General features: G+C 46.7%; 1 protein-coding gene across 6 annotated transcripts in view; it reads right to left on the bottom strand.

The window, feature by feature from the left end:
* The window catches only part of ATP8A2 (ATPase phospholipid transporting 8A2), a 308,445-nt gene extending 293,791 nt beyond the window's left edge, over window positions 1-14,654 (bottom strand). For all 6 annotated transcript variants that reach the window (XM_081909320.1, XM_081909321.1, XM_081909322.1 and 3 more), the window contains exon 1: window positions 14,435-14,654. In XM_081909320.1, coding sequence (XP_081765446.1) covers window positions 14,435-14,510 — 76 coding nt within the window. In that variant the 5' untranslated portion in view covers window positions 14,511-14,654. The remainder of the gene's footprint in view (window positions 1-14,434) is intronic.
* Window positions 14,655-15,571: the final 917 nt, after the last annotated feature.

The following is a 15,571-nucleotide window of genomic DNA, read 5'->3' as shown; positions in this document are numbered from 1 at the left end:
CTTTCCAGGGCCAAAGAGAAAGAGCCGCCTCTTCAATGGCCGCCTAAAACTTAAAAGAAACAGTGCCTGGTGCACCTTCATCTGGAAGAAGTTCCACAGTTTGGGGGCCATTGCAGAGAAGGCTCTGTCACAGGCCATCAGGCTTTGCACCTCTTTCACTGTCACCATTCTTTGTACAGCCAACAAAGCAACCTTTCCTCTGACTATTAAGGATTCTACACTCTTAATTGGTTAAGATTCATTCCTGCATTTCTCATCTCTTTCTTTTTCCCCCTAACACTTTCTCACACTTCCATTGCCTTTTGCCCTCTCGCTTTCTCTCCCAGCAATTTGTCTTGTAATGGCTTTGTTCTCCAGGACACGATCTACCTGTTCTATTTTAAACCTGCCTTTGCTACCTATAATTATCTCTCTCATTCAGATCTTGGTCCTTGATCCTTTAATTGGCTTCTTTTTAAAAAAAACCAAAACCCACAACACTCTTTGATCCCTTGTATCTTCCTCCATGCCAAATCATTTTCTATTTAAGGACAGCATGCGCACAATCTTTTAATGTTATATTTACCATTTGATCAGTTTTCCTCCCAACTGCAGTTGGATTCCCTTGTTTAGTTACAGACTAGAAAACTGCCAGGTGAGTCATCAACCGGGAACCTGATGCTCTCACTTTGGGTTAGTTAAACCAGAGCTTTCTGAACTGTGTGTCGCGACGCATCAGTGTGTCGGCTGCAGTGTGTAGGTGCGGCGCACGAATGCTCCCCACACTCCTCCCAGGGTTAGAAAGGGGTTTGTTTAACCTCCAGTTTGCTAGTAAAACTGAATTACTGTGTCGCGAAATGATGCATGTCTAAAAAGTGTGTCACCAACATGAAAAGTTTGGAAAGCTCCGATTTAAACGATTTTTCCACCTAAACTGCTGCTGCTGCTGCTGCTGCTTTAAAAGCTCAATGTTGATGCCTGGGACTTGGAAAAACTGTATTTATTCCAGTCTTGTTCAGTGAGGGCCCTTCCCCTTCTTCATCTCAGTTGCATTCTTCCTTCTCCAACTAATCCAGTTCTATTTGGGGGCACAGAACTCATGGCTTAAGTCTCACAATCTTCTTAATGTAGTCCTTCAGCAGTTAACATCTTAGCCTTCCTTTCTTAATTTTTAACCTTTGCAAAATGACGCGGGGAAAGAGGCCTCCAAGGCTGGCATTCCATGCACCGGCCAACACAAAACCCACATGCAAATGAAATAAGATGCTGCCATAATGCAGCCTTTGCCAGCCTCAAAGGTGTTTTGGACTACAATTCCCACTAGCCCCAAATGGCACCATGGCTCAGTGGTTGAGCACCTGCTTTGCATGCAGAAGGTCCCAAGTTCAATCCTAGGCATCTCCAGGTAGTCCCCTAGGAATGTTCCCTTTCTGAAACTCTGAAGAACTGCTGCCAGTCAGTGTAGACAACACTGAGCTTCTTATGTCCCTATGTATATGGGTCATTTGTTATTTTGTATATGTGTACACTTGAGCCATTGGCCATTATACATTGTTTTGTATTTTGCTATTTATTTAAAATTATAGTGCATTGTGCGGTTTTATTTTAGGTCATTTCTGGTCTGTAATAAATTATGAGCCCAGTAAAAAAGAGCTTAATGCGGATTAAGCATGCTCAGAAGCCAAAGAACATTGAGCATTGGAAAAGAAAAGTGTGCAACTGGCTGGCTGGTAATGGCTGGTGAAGAAGAGGTCATGGCTTCAACAGCCCAAGAGATTTCTAAATATTGCAGATCAGCTGGCGGAAGAGGCTAGCAGGGAAAGAAGACAAGGAGTGCAGAAGAGGAAAGGAGCAGAGTAGGTTTTCTCTCTTTCTCTTCCTTCGTTGTCCTGTGCTCAATTTCACTCTACCCTTTTTCCTGCTCTAGGAGAAATGAGCAAAAGACAGCAAAGGAAGAGGCACATAGATATAAAAAGAGCAAATATAATGATCTTATTGTCTGAATAGATCATTTCCTGGTTCACACTGAGATAATAGTTGTAACTGTCCCTGGACAAAACTGAGAGCTGAACACAGAAATCAATGAAGAAATCCTAGATTTTAATGTGGGCAGAAGTGGACAACAGTATGTCTATCCCACCCCAAAAAATTAAAGATACTGTAGCAGCAAGCAGAGGCATCATTGCTGTTACTAACCCAGTTTCTGACTAGTATAAAATCTTTTTTAAAAATGTAAATTCCAGACCCTTCTATGATAAATTGAACCTGCAAAGAGTTTTCAGTTGTATCTTCTGCCACCCAAATTCTGGCAGCTTGTTAACTGCACAGTGGAGGCCTGGTAACTTGTGCTGCATGCATGACAAAGTAAGCACAGAGCTGATGCCATACCCTGGACAAATACACCCACCCTACATTTTCAACAGATCCATCTGTACAGCTGAATGAGCGCATAGGTTAAAAGTTGTATTGATCTGCTTTTGATCACTTAAACCATTAGCAGTAGTTACAGATGACTCTACTCAATTTGTGAGCATCACAGCAGAGAACATCCAACATTTTGCCACAGAATGTGGTCCTCTCCAGATGTTGTTGGACTACAATTCCCATCAACGGCATGGGATAATGGGAGTTGTAGTTCAGCAGCATCAGGAGTGGAATCATGTTGGATACCCCTCTGTTATAAGGTCACGGCCATCCTTCTTCTTAGGTCACTTTCTGTAATAGTTCCTTCCTCCACCCATCACACAGGCAAGGTGGCTGCCCTCATGCTATGATGTCATGATCTCCCTCCTTATAGGCACATCATATGCACAGGATGGTGACAAATTCTAAGGTTCTTTAAAGCGTATATTTAGAAATATTGTAAAAGTAATGACTGTTAGAAAAATGGTGGAATGATATTTTATGGATTTAGCAGAAATGCTATAAGAAGTTAAGTATATATAAGTACTTTAGTCTTAATGGGAAATAAGGTTAAAAAATATGTTATTTATAATATGATAGAAAATAGAGAAAGATGGAAAGGATTTGCTGAAACAAGTACTTAGAAGTGGGATACAAAAAGGGAGGTGTGAGGAAGTCGAGGAAACAAGGGAATGAAGGATAGAGTATGGAAAAGGAGGGATGTTTTTAGATTGTTTTTGTTTTGCTTCATTTATGTGTTTAGTTTAATGGGTTCAGGTTGGGTTTTGTATTGTTTATATATTGTATTGTTTTTGCTTTTTTCTCTTCTGTTTTTTTTGTCTTTCTTTTTCTTTCTTCTCCTTTTTTGTAACTTTTAAAAGTCATAAATATTATTTTTTTAAAAAAAACAACAAATTCTAAGGTTCTTGCTGCTCCTAATTGCTAACGAAGCACCACCACTAAAGAGTGATGGGGTGTCAAATCAAGTTGCAGGTTGGAAGCTGCATGTGACCCAATCATACGCTGCAACTGGGCATCCAGACTGTCACCCCTAAAGTGACAACCAAAGAAGAGTTGGGCCCGCAGAAGACCAGGTGCAATCAAGTGGGCAGACTCAACTGCAACTGAGAGCAGCTTAGTCTTCTCTGTAGAGACCACTGGGTACCACTTTGCCAGGGGGCCGTTCTAAATTGGAGCCAGCCTTGGGTGTCTCTGCTGATGGCAAGCTGTAGCCTGGGTTGTAATAGCTGACCAGGAAGTGGAGGCAGATGGCCACTTACTTGGGCAGGGGGCTGCACTGCATGGTTTCTAGGTACCAAACGTGCAACTGCCCCAGTAAATCATGGTGGAAACGTTTCGTAAAAGCTGCTGGAACTGCAGGAAACCTGGTTTCCACCTTCTGTAGAAGGGTAGGTTAAGGTTAAGAACTATCAGTATGAAGCTTTTAATAATACCGCTTGCAATCCCTCCCAAAAGCTCAGCAGGGAAAGGTCTGGGTCACAGAGCAAATGCAGACAGACTCAGAAGTTAAATATATGCCAAACAAAAGGAAAGCAAACCTCATTCATAACTGAGGCCAGAGAGGAACGCTGCTCATATTGATGCTGAAGCAATGACACCTAGGGAGGTCTTTTAAAATGAATATGCTGCTGCAAACCACTCAGCTCTTACATGCTGCCCTTTTCGTGATGCCTTCTGTGTACACATTGGCTCCTTCTGCTAACAAGGGCCAGGATCTCAAGGGCACGGACTGGCTGGACGCAGAGGAGAGGTGGAGGAAGGGAACCCCCAGGGGGAGACAGCTCAGAGCCCAGGAATTGGTGACTGATGACTGAGAAGGTGAGAGGGGGAATCAAATATCCTTGGTTTTGAATCTACCACCATATCCTTGTTTCCATTATCTGTTCCCTAGAGATAACACTTAATGCCAGGCAAAAGACCAGCAGCCAGTGTTATGCAATTGTTTGTTTGTAGCCAAGTTTGTTGCAGCCCAAATCTGGCCCACAGAGCCACTTTCCCCAAACCATGCCCACCAGCTTCACACCTAATGTCATATTTGGCATTAGGTATGGGGTACTTTGAAACCCTGCTGGATCAGCTATGTGACCAAGTTTCCCACATGAAATCCCATTGCACAGCTGGTCCTTGAGGAAGCAGGCTGGGGTTCTGCTGATGGGAAGTGACTTCAAGTCTTTTGGATTTGCTACACAATAGTTATCCATGGGAACATGATCATGCAGCCGATCCCTGCAGGAAGCATAGTAGCCTTTATGGCATCTGTGGTTAGTCAAGTCTTGCGCCGGCACCAGCATTCATTTTGATCACAGTGCATTTGCATTCCGGTCCAGACACACTGCTAGAAACTTCCCTGAGGCATTCTGAATAGCATTTGGGGCAGAGCATTCAAAACAGGAGGCAGCCTGCACCATAACACCATGCAGTGTTGAATTCCCCATGCATCAGCTCTTAGGAGACAAACTACCCATTTAGAATAAGACTCTGATGGGGCTTTGCCACGCCCAACTGCAGGTGGGATGTTGCATGCTTAAAAACTCAAATGTACCAAAAAGACTTCTTGCAAATAGCAATACTTGGCTGCAGTCTAGTCTTCCCATTAAAGGGTTTTTTTCAACCTATAAAGAGGATAGTACTTTATACACAACCCTCCAACTGCAGTCTGAGGCAGCGAGGAGGGGGGAGAATCAATGACTACCAAAAACCAAGCAGGTGTTCATGAAAGTAAAAACAGACCTTTGATATTGTTTGATATGCGCATCACAATTACAGAACAGTGCAGTATTATACTAAGCCACGCACACACCAGACTAAAAAGGTGGCATTGAATCTCTCCATCTAATTGGCACCAGACATTTGAGGTGATACCTTGTAAGAAGTAAGCATTATCATTTGAGGAACTCATTATCCTCAATCTGTTACCCATTTCATAGATTCATAATGTGAACACTTGAACCGACGGCATAATATACTCTTTATATAGGTGTGTTATTTCTGATTCAGAGTTGATCCACTGAAATTAAAATCACTGTTGATTACAGAGGGCCTACTCTGAGTAAAAGTTTGTTGACTACAACCCATTGGGTGGAATCCTATGTAGTGCTAAGGAGACTGTTCTGCTGGGCAAGCAGAAATGCTTGAACAATCTCTCATCCCCCTGGACACTGTTCTATGGGATCACCCAATGCTTTAGAGTGGATTTAGTGCAAGCACAAGAGACAGAAAGAGGGGAAGCCCCATTGCACTAGCAGGAGTCCTTGCAGGGTCTTCCGCTAGTGAAACTGGTATTTCAATCTGACCCATTATATTGCAAGTATTGTATTATTACAGCTGTCTGAATCGGGTGAGACACAGTATATGGGCTCTCTATGCTGACAAATCATGACAAATCACCCAAACTCATGTCTATTCTGCTAAACATGAGGGACTAACGTGGGTTGATTCCCTGCCGCTAGAAGGCAAAATCCTCACCGAACATGGAATGACAAGTCTGTTATCCCCAGGCTGTTTACAGTTTTTCATATTGATTTCCCAAGTTCAAACCGAGAGCCACATTGTTCAAGGGGAAATCACTTCCAAGCCTTCATGAAGCCACACTCAACTGAGGCTGTGGCCCACCATTTTTACCAACTCTGGAAATCACATCATGGGTTCAATTCAAATGTAGCAATAAGTCATGGCTTGTGCCCAAATATGACTCCAGGTTTAACGGAATGGGCTTATCAAATATGCCATCGAGGGCCCTTTCCTACATCACCAGTGGCGTAGCGTGGGGGGTGCAGGGGGGGCCGGCCGCACCGGGCACAACATCTGGGGGTTAGGATTAGGGGGCGCAAATCCACGGCTTAGGGGGCTCAAATTACTTGCCTTGCCCCGGGTGCTGACAACCCACGCTACGCCACTGTACATCACTGCCCCACTGGCACCACCTGAGACCAGTAGCACACCATTTAAAAGTCCTGCAATGTCCCCAATTTAGTGTTACTCCAAGGCAACATCGGAAATGTAAATGGTGGTTGCTGCACCTCCATTTAAATTTCCCATAATGCCCCGAAGAGACAAATCATGGGGGTATTGTGTGAAATTAAATGGTGGATCCCTAATCCAGTTGCCTGCTGCTTGTTATCAGTGGCAGATAAAGGGGAATCCAGGGGAGGCCTCAGGAATTAGCCTTGCTAGAGCTCTGGGGCTCCAGAAGCTATACAGCAATGCTACATGGTGACACAGGGCCTGTTTGTGCTAACCAAAGTTTAAAGTGGGATTTTCAAATGCGTCTCACGTAGAGGTAAGCCATGGTTTGTGTGGCTTTCTTCCAAAACAATACACTGAGGGCCATGATAACCATTGGTTTAGATGTAACACCCAAACCATAGTTTGCTCAAACAGCTGTTCAGCAGCCATGGTTTGTTGGATAGAATTATCATGCTTTGCAAATCATGATTTGCTGCTATATAGGAACTATCAAGTTGTGAATTTTCCATTGCTCACAAAAGCAACACATTTGGACAGTAGAATTTATTTCTAAAAAGGTAAAGGACCCCTGGCAGTTAAGTCCAGTCGCGAATGACTCTGGGGTTGCGGTGCTTATCTCACTTTACAGCAGAGGGAGCCGACATTTGTCTGCAGACAGTTTTTCCAGGTCATGTGCCAGCATGACTAAGCCGCTTCTGCTGAAACCAGAGGAGCACATGGAAACGCCATTTACATTCCCGCCGGAGCGGTACCTATTTATCTACTTGCACTTTGACGTGCTTTCGAACTGCTAGGTTGGCAGGAGCTGGGACCGAGCAACGGGAGATCACCCGATCGCGGGGATTCGAACCACTGACCTTCCAATCGGCAAGCCCTAGGCTCAGTGGTTTAGACCACTGTGCTACTGAGATATAAAACTGGTATTCCAAAAGAATGCTATGGCCCTGATTCAAGGAAAATAAATGTGTTTAAGCTTAAGTCAAAATGAAATAAACGGGATGTTAAGTTAGTAATGACTAACTTCTCCCATTGATTCATTTGTCCTATTGATTAAATGAAACTTAAGTGCAGTGGACTTCCTCTGGATCGGCAGTAGGGGCCTTTGAGACACAAATTCTACTGCAGAGTTGGTGCTGAGCTGTTGCAAAGAAGAATGCAAATGTAACTCCCCAAATAATGCATCCGTAGAGGGAAAACACATTTTCCCAACCGTGATGAGTTCTGTTTTGTAGCTGGGAAGTGCACCCCCTACCTCCTGAATGGCACATCCATTACTGGCAGCTGGAACAACAATGTAAAGACTTGGAAAAACAATTTCATTCTGTTGTGTCAAAGAAAAAATGAAATCAGACCAATGGGGGGGGGGTTCATGGAAGCCACACAATGCTCCTAGATTGTCACTGGAGGCCCAAGTGGCTTCTGCGGCACCGCATGCCTTTCGCCAGCCCAGGTAACTTTTCCCTTGCGCACACAAGCCCACAAAGTTAGAAGACTAGCACTATACTGGGAAGTACAGACAGCAAAAATTTCCCATTAGCTAAATAAGGATAATGGCTTTGCACCATCAGGTCGCCTAGCATTTATAGCTCAATTTTGCAAACTTTGAAAAGGGATACTGTAATTACTGCTTTGATACAACAATATTTTGACATCCCCTGGATGGAGATCACAAAGGACTGGAACAGCATTTATTTATTTGAATCAATATTAATGGTGTCAACATCTGACCTCTAATTTTTTTGCAAGCTTCAAGTGATTTTTTTTGGGGGGGGGAGGAGGAAATGCACTTTGCAACCACCTAGTGTGATATTGACAACAGCTTATTTTAAGACAACTTAAAAGAGCCAGGAAGGAAAGGATGCATGTCACTGCTCTCTGTGGCTTCAACAAAAAAGAGTTGTAAGCATCTTAGAGAATAACTTAAATTTAAATCAATGTGCGGCCTCTTATTATGGTCATTTGGTGGCACTAAAGCATGGATAGGAAACCTGGGACCCTCTAGATGTTGATAGCCTCCAACTGCCACCAACCTGAGCCAGCATGGACAATGGGCAGGGCTGATGGGAGACAGACTCCAGCAACATCTGGAGGGCACCAGCTTTGGGAAATACTGACCAGTGTGAGAGATGGAGGTAGAATTTGTTTGGTACACTTTTCACAGTGGACTAAATCAATTTGATGTAGGGACTGCAACTATCAGTCAGATTGTGCACATTCTGTGATCTGCCATGAAATTTCAGTTCCCAGAAGCATGTACATAAATAAGGATTGTGTGTAAAACAACAACAACCCCACCCCCATATAGAAAATGTGTATATTTGGGGGATGCACGAACTCAAATGCATATTTTACAGCATGTACAAAATGCATACAAATGGAGGAATTCAATGGCACTTCCAATTGTTCCATCAGTGCAAATATTTCAGCTTTCCCAATGGAACGATCCTGCCTCTGGCCTCTGCACTTTTCTGAAGAAGAAGAAAAAGAGTTTGGATTTGATATCCCGCTTTATCACTACTCGAAGGAGTCTCAAAGAGGCTAACATTCTCCTTTCCCTTCCTCCCCCACAACAAACACTCTGTGAGGTGAGTGGGGCTGAGAGACTTCAGAGAAGTGTGACTGGCCCAAGGTCACCCAGCAGCTGCATGTGGAGGAGCAGGGAAGTGAACACGGTTCCCCAGATTACGAGACTACCGCTCTTAACCACTACACCACACTGGCTCCCACACTGGCTTCTGGGGGTTGTCCAGAGCCCCCAGAGCTGATTTGGGTGGGTGGGGGCATACGAGGGGATGAGGGAAGGACGTCCTGGTGCACAACTGTGGCGCACATGCACAACTGGTCATAGTCCTGTGCTGCCAGCCACAGCAGAGCTCAATGGAGGGAGAAACCAGCCAAGTTTCGGGGGGGGGGGGTACTTGCCTGGAGGCAGAGTTCATATACAAGGTCCAGTTCAGTCCTAAAGTCAGGAGTATCTCAGTTCACCTAGTCAGACAATCCGGGGGTCAAGAAAGCCGAGGGTCCAAGGTCACGAGGAGCAAGAAGCAGCAAGGTTTGGTCAGGAATCACAAATGTTGACTGAGGCTAGAAACCCTGCTTAAGGATGTTGGAGCCAGCTGGTTCTCATCAGGAGCAAGAAGGCTCCTGATCATCAGTAGGTGGAATGACTTTGCCTTCTGCTCCTTCAGGTTGCTGCTCAGCAGGTGAAGCCAACTCCTGGCCCATGACCCAACTGCTGGTTCCAGCTAGCGCACCTACTTAGTTGAATCTGGCCCATAACATGTAATGGTTCATGGGGGAATCACGGGGAGGGGGGGGAGGGAAGTATACATGTGAGGCAAGGTGAGAGAGTAGCAATGTTGTGCAATGATGTTCATTGCCATGTCACACCACACCTACTGATGTGAATGATATTCAGTGCTGCAACACGCCCGAACGTCAGCCAGAAAGCCTCTGTTCATAACACAGCAGGTACTGCCGTGTGAAAGGGACATCAGAAAATGGGACAGAAATGCTAACTTACACAATACTCCCTCCACCTGAATGTACTCCTAAGCACCTCTGAAATTTTTGCAACCTAGGCAGTTGCCTAGTCTGCCTCTATTGTTGGGCCAGCTCTGGTCTGAAATCTGCTTATCTGAAACATTTCTGCTTTGAAAACTGAAACGCTCAAGGAAGCCAGCAAAGATAAAAAAAATAAAAACCGCAATCACCAAAAATATAGCAATTGAAAGAAGGAGAGTCAGCAGAATTAAGCAATGTATCAGACATGGTTTGGGCCCCCACACATTCCAGGAGGCTGCCAAATGACCCTGAGGACAGACAGTGGAACCATGGAAGCGAGCAGCAGTGGCCTACGAGGAAGTGACCAGCTGCCTCAGATCCTTCACATTTTACATCACAGCATCGACATGATTACAGGAATAAAACGGGAGTTTTGTCCCTGTTAAACCAGGCTTCCTCAGCCTCGGCCCTCCAGATGTTTTTGGCCTACAACTCCCATGATCCCTAGCTAGCAGGACCAGTGGTCAGGGATGATGGGAATTGTAGTCTCAAAACATCTGGAGGGCCGAGATGGAGGAAGCCTGTGTTAAACACATTAACTTGGGAATAAGCAGCATTGTGTTTTAGAAAAAGGTATGTTTTTAATGTAAAAATAGTAAGATGATGAGCATCTGATATGTAACCATGTAGATGCCTGGTTAGCCTTTCCCCGGGTATAAAATGTATTTTTTAAAAAAAGAAAATTGGCAATTGCATTGGCAATTGACGCCAGCCCCAGTAGACCACCCCCCATCACCTGCTGCTCTCTCGGTGGCCATCTGCCAATGGGGCTGGGCTTGTGGGGCCAGATTTTGATTCCAAATCTAGCCCAAGCTGCAGCACCAAAGGTAAAGGTAAAGGGACCCCTGACCATTAGGCCCAGTTGTGACCGACTCGGGGGTTGCAGCACTCATCTCGCTTTATTGGCTGAGTGAGCCGGCGTACAGCTTCCAGGTCATGTGGCCAGCTGACTAAGCCGCTTCTGGCGAAACCAGAGCAGCGCACGGAAATGCTGTTTACCTTCCTGCCGGAGCGGTACCTATTTACTTGCACTTTGACATGCTTTCGAACTGCTAGATTGGCAGGAGCAGGGACCGAGCAACGGGAGCTCACCCCGTCGTGGGGATTCGAACCGCCGACAAGTCTAATCGGCAAGTCCTAGGCTCTGCGGTTTAACCCACAACGTCACCTGTGTATCTGGGTAGCAAAGACCAGTGGTACGATTTCAGTAAAAGGGAGTACTTCTATATATTAGTCCACTGTCTGAACAAGTACCTAGGAGTTTCATCAAAGAATTGCAAGGAACAGCTAAGAAACAAGTCAGACACATTCAAAGGCATGTAGCCCAACATAGGTTTCATGGACACAGCCAAATTCCGGAACTAGGGAGGAGAGAAATTTCTGTCATTCCCCAGAACAGATACAGTACTAAACAGTATGGGCACTGACCTGACGCAACAGCAAGTTTCAGTGCAGGTACAGCAGTGTTTTTCAAATGACTTTGCAGATGCAAGTAGTGAACAGATGCCCTTGGGGGACTGTGCTTCCCCAAAATATATTTCATGAGAAAACTCTCCCAAATGCATGCGTTAAACGAACACAGGCTGATTCACTGTGCTTCCTTGCGTCAACCCTAGAGTGGAGCACACCTCCTAGAAATCTCTTATCTTCTCTCTAATCTCCTGCCTGCAACACCTCCACTGCCAATAAATTTTGGGTGCTACCTGTAAGCTCCTGAAATGTGACCTGGGTGAAAGATGCAAGCTTGATGAGTGAAGTTCGAAAGCATAAGAGGAACGAAAGTCAGTGGCAGAACACATGCTTGACGCATATAAAATTCAAGGTATAATCCATGGGTGGTAAATCTTTTTTCAGGCTGAGGGCCACATTCACTTTTGGGGCAACTTTATAGGGGCCACATGCCAGTGGTGGGTGGGACCAGAGGCAGAAGTAGGCAGGGCAACCAATGGAAGCTCTACTTTAGTACATGATGCGGTTCCTACACACACACAGCTATCTAGTCTCCATCCAGACAAGCAAGAAGCATTATCAAGATTTCAGGGACATATTCCAGCCAGGCAAAAACATGTGGGGTGTGAAGCAGAGCCAGTTAGGAGTATGGCCTGGAGAGAGGTCTGAGGGACATATGGAGAAGGTTGGAAGGGTACATTTGGCCCCCGAGTCTGATGTTCCACACCCTTAGTATTACCCTGGCATTTCCACTTAAGTTCTAATTTCTTAAACTGTGGTGGGAGTACTGGCAAAGGGAGTCTTACCACAAGGCAAGGTGAGGTAACCCCTTCTGTTGGCATCTTTTGGATGCCACAAAAGGCAATAGATGCAGGCTTTTATTGTCTGAAACAGAAACAGACCAGCTTCAGCTAACATCGGGCATGTTGGAAAATTCTTCTCCAAAGATCCCTGTGAAATGAATAGGAGCTGCACAAGAATGTTAATGGGCTCTTGCATCTCATGTCCATTTCCATTGGCCTCATAACAGCTCAAAGAATTGTGTTCTATGTTCATTATGTGGGTGGGGAGGCATCTGGATTTGCTGCCTCCCAACCCCAAAATGCACCAAAGCAACCTAGGGCCAGCTCTACAGTTAGGCAGAGTGAGGTGGCTGCTTCAGGCTGCAGTTGCTGGGGGAACGGGGAGCTGCAGCATAGCATGGCAGGACAGAGATGTCCAGCACCACCCAAGCCAAAGATGGAGAACCTGTGGTCCAGGGTGGAGAATGCACAGGACCTGGGAAAAGGATAAACACACACACACATGCACACTGCCATGGCTTAGATCAAAATCAGAGCTGCTCTAAAGTAAAATCAAAACCATCCAGGAAAAAGATGGAAAGGAAGGAAGGAGCAAGTTCTGTTAGATGAGCTTCAATATCTCTTTACCAACACGTGCAGGAGTAGAATGTTCACAGAGAGACTACTGGGAATGAGAAACTCGATTCAGCTTGCACTGAAAGGCAAACCTACCTAATTTTCACTTTCCAGAACAACATATGAACCAAAACACAACCACCCTTCAAAATCCACACTTCTCCGGACTTTGCAATTGCAGTTCTCCAGCCAAGAAATGCATACTATCTATCTATCATCTGTGAAAGTAACATTTAAAAGTGCATTACATTGGGGAGAATTGATTTGCAAAACTGTGCACATTAGAAAAAATTGCATACCGCTAAGACTTGCATATCAGGAGAAAATCACATTAATATGATGGTGAATCTTTATGAGGCCTTTCCTGAAATAAATAAGTTGCAAACTGGAACAAAAATGTGGAGAACTGAATTTGGACTTATTAGCAGGGCAGCAGTCACGGGATGCACAGATTGTAGTCTGGATGAAGGAGCACAAACGTCATCAAATGCCTGGTCATCAATTGCCTCAGACAGAGAGCAATGGTATTGTGTGTGCATACACACACAATTTAGGATACAGGCCATCATAAACACACCCCCACACACATGAAATTAGGCCATCTGTCCTTAGAATAGATAGTGCTCATTGATCTATATGTGCATATGTGACCGCTGATCTATATGTGGCATTGACCTATGTGTGCATTGGTCTGTATTTGCATATATGCATTTTTGCATTTAGTGTGCAAGGTTGCGCATGTTTTATTGTAGATTATGTGTATAATTACTGGGATCAGAGCAGGAGGGCAGGATAATTTAACCACCTTTTCCACTGCTGCAGGTCTGGAGGAAAATCCCTACTCTGAATCTAATGTTTACATCCAGAAGGAGATGGATTAGCGGGTGCACTAGTTATATGCCCAAAACAGCGCAATGGTGGGTTTATGCTGGTTTATGCTAATCTCTCCGCCAGTCAGCGCAGGCTTTGCTATTGCTGCTGCTGGCTGACAAATTGACAGGTTTCGTATTTTATTCAATTTGCGAACCGGCCAGAGCGGCAGGCAAGCGCAAGACATTAAAAAAAAGGCGCAAACGAGCCGGGTGTTTTAAAACGCACGAGCGCGCACTGCAGCGAAAATCCCCGGGCCGGTTTGCAAGGGGTCAATCCGGCATCAGGCCCAGCCACGAGCAGAACCCTCCCTCTCCCTGGAGGAAACTGGAAACCGATCGATCCGGAGCAGATTGGCAATGACCCTTTCCCCTCCCTCTGCCGCCCATCGCACCATCTCCCTTTCCGAAGAGCAGCTCTTTTGATTCCGCCCCCGCCCCCCCAAGAATGCCCTGGCCTGACCTCATCCAACCAGGCGGGCAGGAAGGTGAATGATGCCACGAATCCCCAACCTGGTCGCCATGAAATATGCATGGAATGAGCCTCGCGCTTTCTCTCTATCGATATAAATATGAAATGGAAAGCTCGCGCGGCGAAGAAGCGAGAGGCGGCTTGCTGCTGCGCAGTGGATGCAGCGGCGGCGGCGCGGGGATAATAAAGACGCGGAGGAGGAGGAGGAGGAGGAGGAGTGGGGGGCTCCGGGGGCGCTTCTCCCTCCCTCCGCTTCGCACCCCCTGACCTCCCCCCCCCCCCACACCCCTTACCAGCGGCCGAGTGGATCTTGGTTTTCCTCTGCAAGGACATCTTCAGCGCCTTGTCGAGGCCGCTGGGGTTCGGCATGCTGCAGCAGCAGCCTGGCGCGCCGCGGCTCAGCAGCGCCCTGGCAGAGGCGGGAGACGAGCCCGGCGGCCGCCTAGGGCTGCGGCAGCAGGAGGAGAGGCGGCGGCGGCGGCCGTGACGACCCCGCCATCCACTCCTGGCCGCTCGCTGCCTCGCGCGCGCAGCCCTCTCCCGCGCGCACGCGGCGGCGGCGGCGACGCCTCCCCTTGCGGCTGGCGGGCGCTTTGGCCTTGCTTCTGGAGGGAGCTGCTCAGCCCGCGCGCCGCTTTTGGCCTCGGCTCTCCGCTGCGGCTCTGCGAAGGGCGAGGAGACGAGCGGGAGTTATAGGGCAGCGCCAGCCACCTCTGTGGGGAGAGAGAGGGGGCCTGGCCGAATGGAAGAGGAGGACTGGGGGGCGGGTGGTCCACGCGCCGACTCGCCGCAACCTCCCGTCAGCAGCTGCAAAGCAAGGTCTCCGCTCCGGCCACCAGGGCGCACGTGCCTGCAGCGCGAGGCTGGGAGTTTGGCGGGAAACGCGCCCGCTGCACGTGGGAAGGAGTGCGGGAGTCGTGCCGGTGCTGCGGGTAGTGGCGGCGGGGGCAGGTCGTGTCCGGCAAGAAGGACAGAGAGCTGGCGAAGAGCAGTCCTGGCCAAACCATGTTTTGTGAATATATATAGATATATAGATATATATTCATTTTATTTATTAAAGTGGTACTCTGCCCTTCACCCGAAGGTCGCAGGGCGGTTCGCAACAGAAATAATTCAAAAGGAGAACACAAAACATCTGTCCTTAGATGCTCAAAGAGCGAATTGTGCCCAGCAGGGATGCCAACTTGAATAAAATATTGGCAGATAATAGATCACAAGACACATTTGAATGGCAATACTACCCATCAACTTGGGTGAGGGCTCCCTCAAATTTTTTTTGGGGGGGGGCTGAAGAGTCCTTGGCCCCTAGGAGTTGGCTCGTCCTTTGCCCTTTCAAAATACCATACGATAATCTTTATTGTCATTGTCCCATACAGAACAACGAAATTGAAAATCTGGGGGTTTTTGAGGGGGGGGTGTTATTTGGTGGT

This window comes from Podarcis melisellensis (genome assembly GCF_964234715.1).
Source record: "Podarcis melisellensis genome assembly, chromosome: 4".
Taxonomy (NCBI): Eukaryota; Metazoa; Chordata; class Lepidosauria; order Squamata; family Lacertidae; genus Podarcis; species Podarcis melisellensis.
Note: the sequence above shows the minus strand (reverse complement) of the source record. Positions and strands in the feature narration are given on the sequence as shown.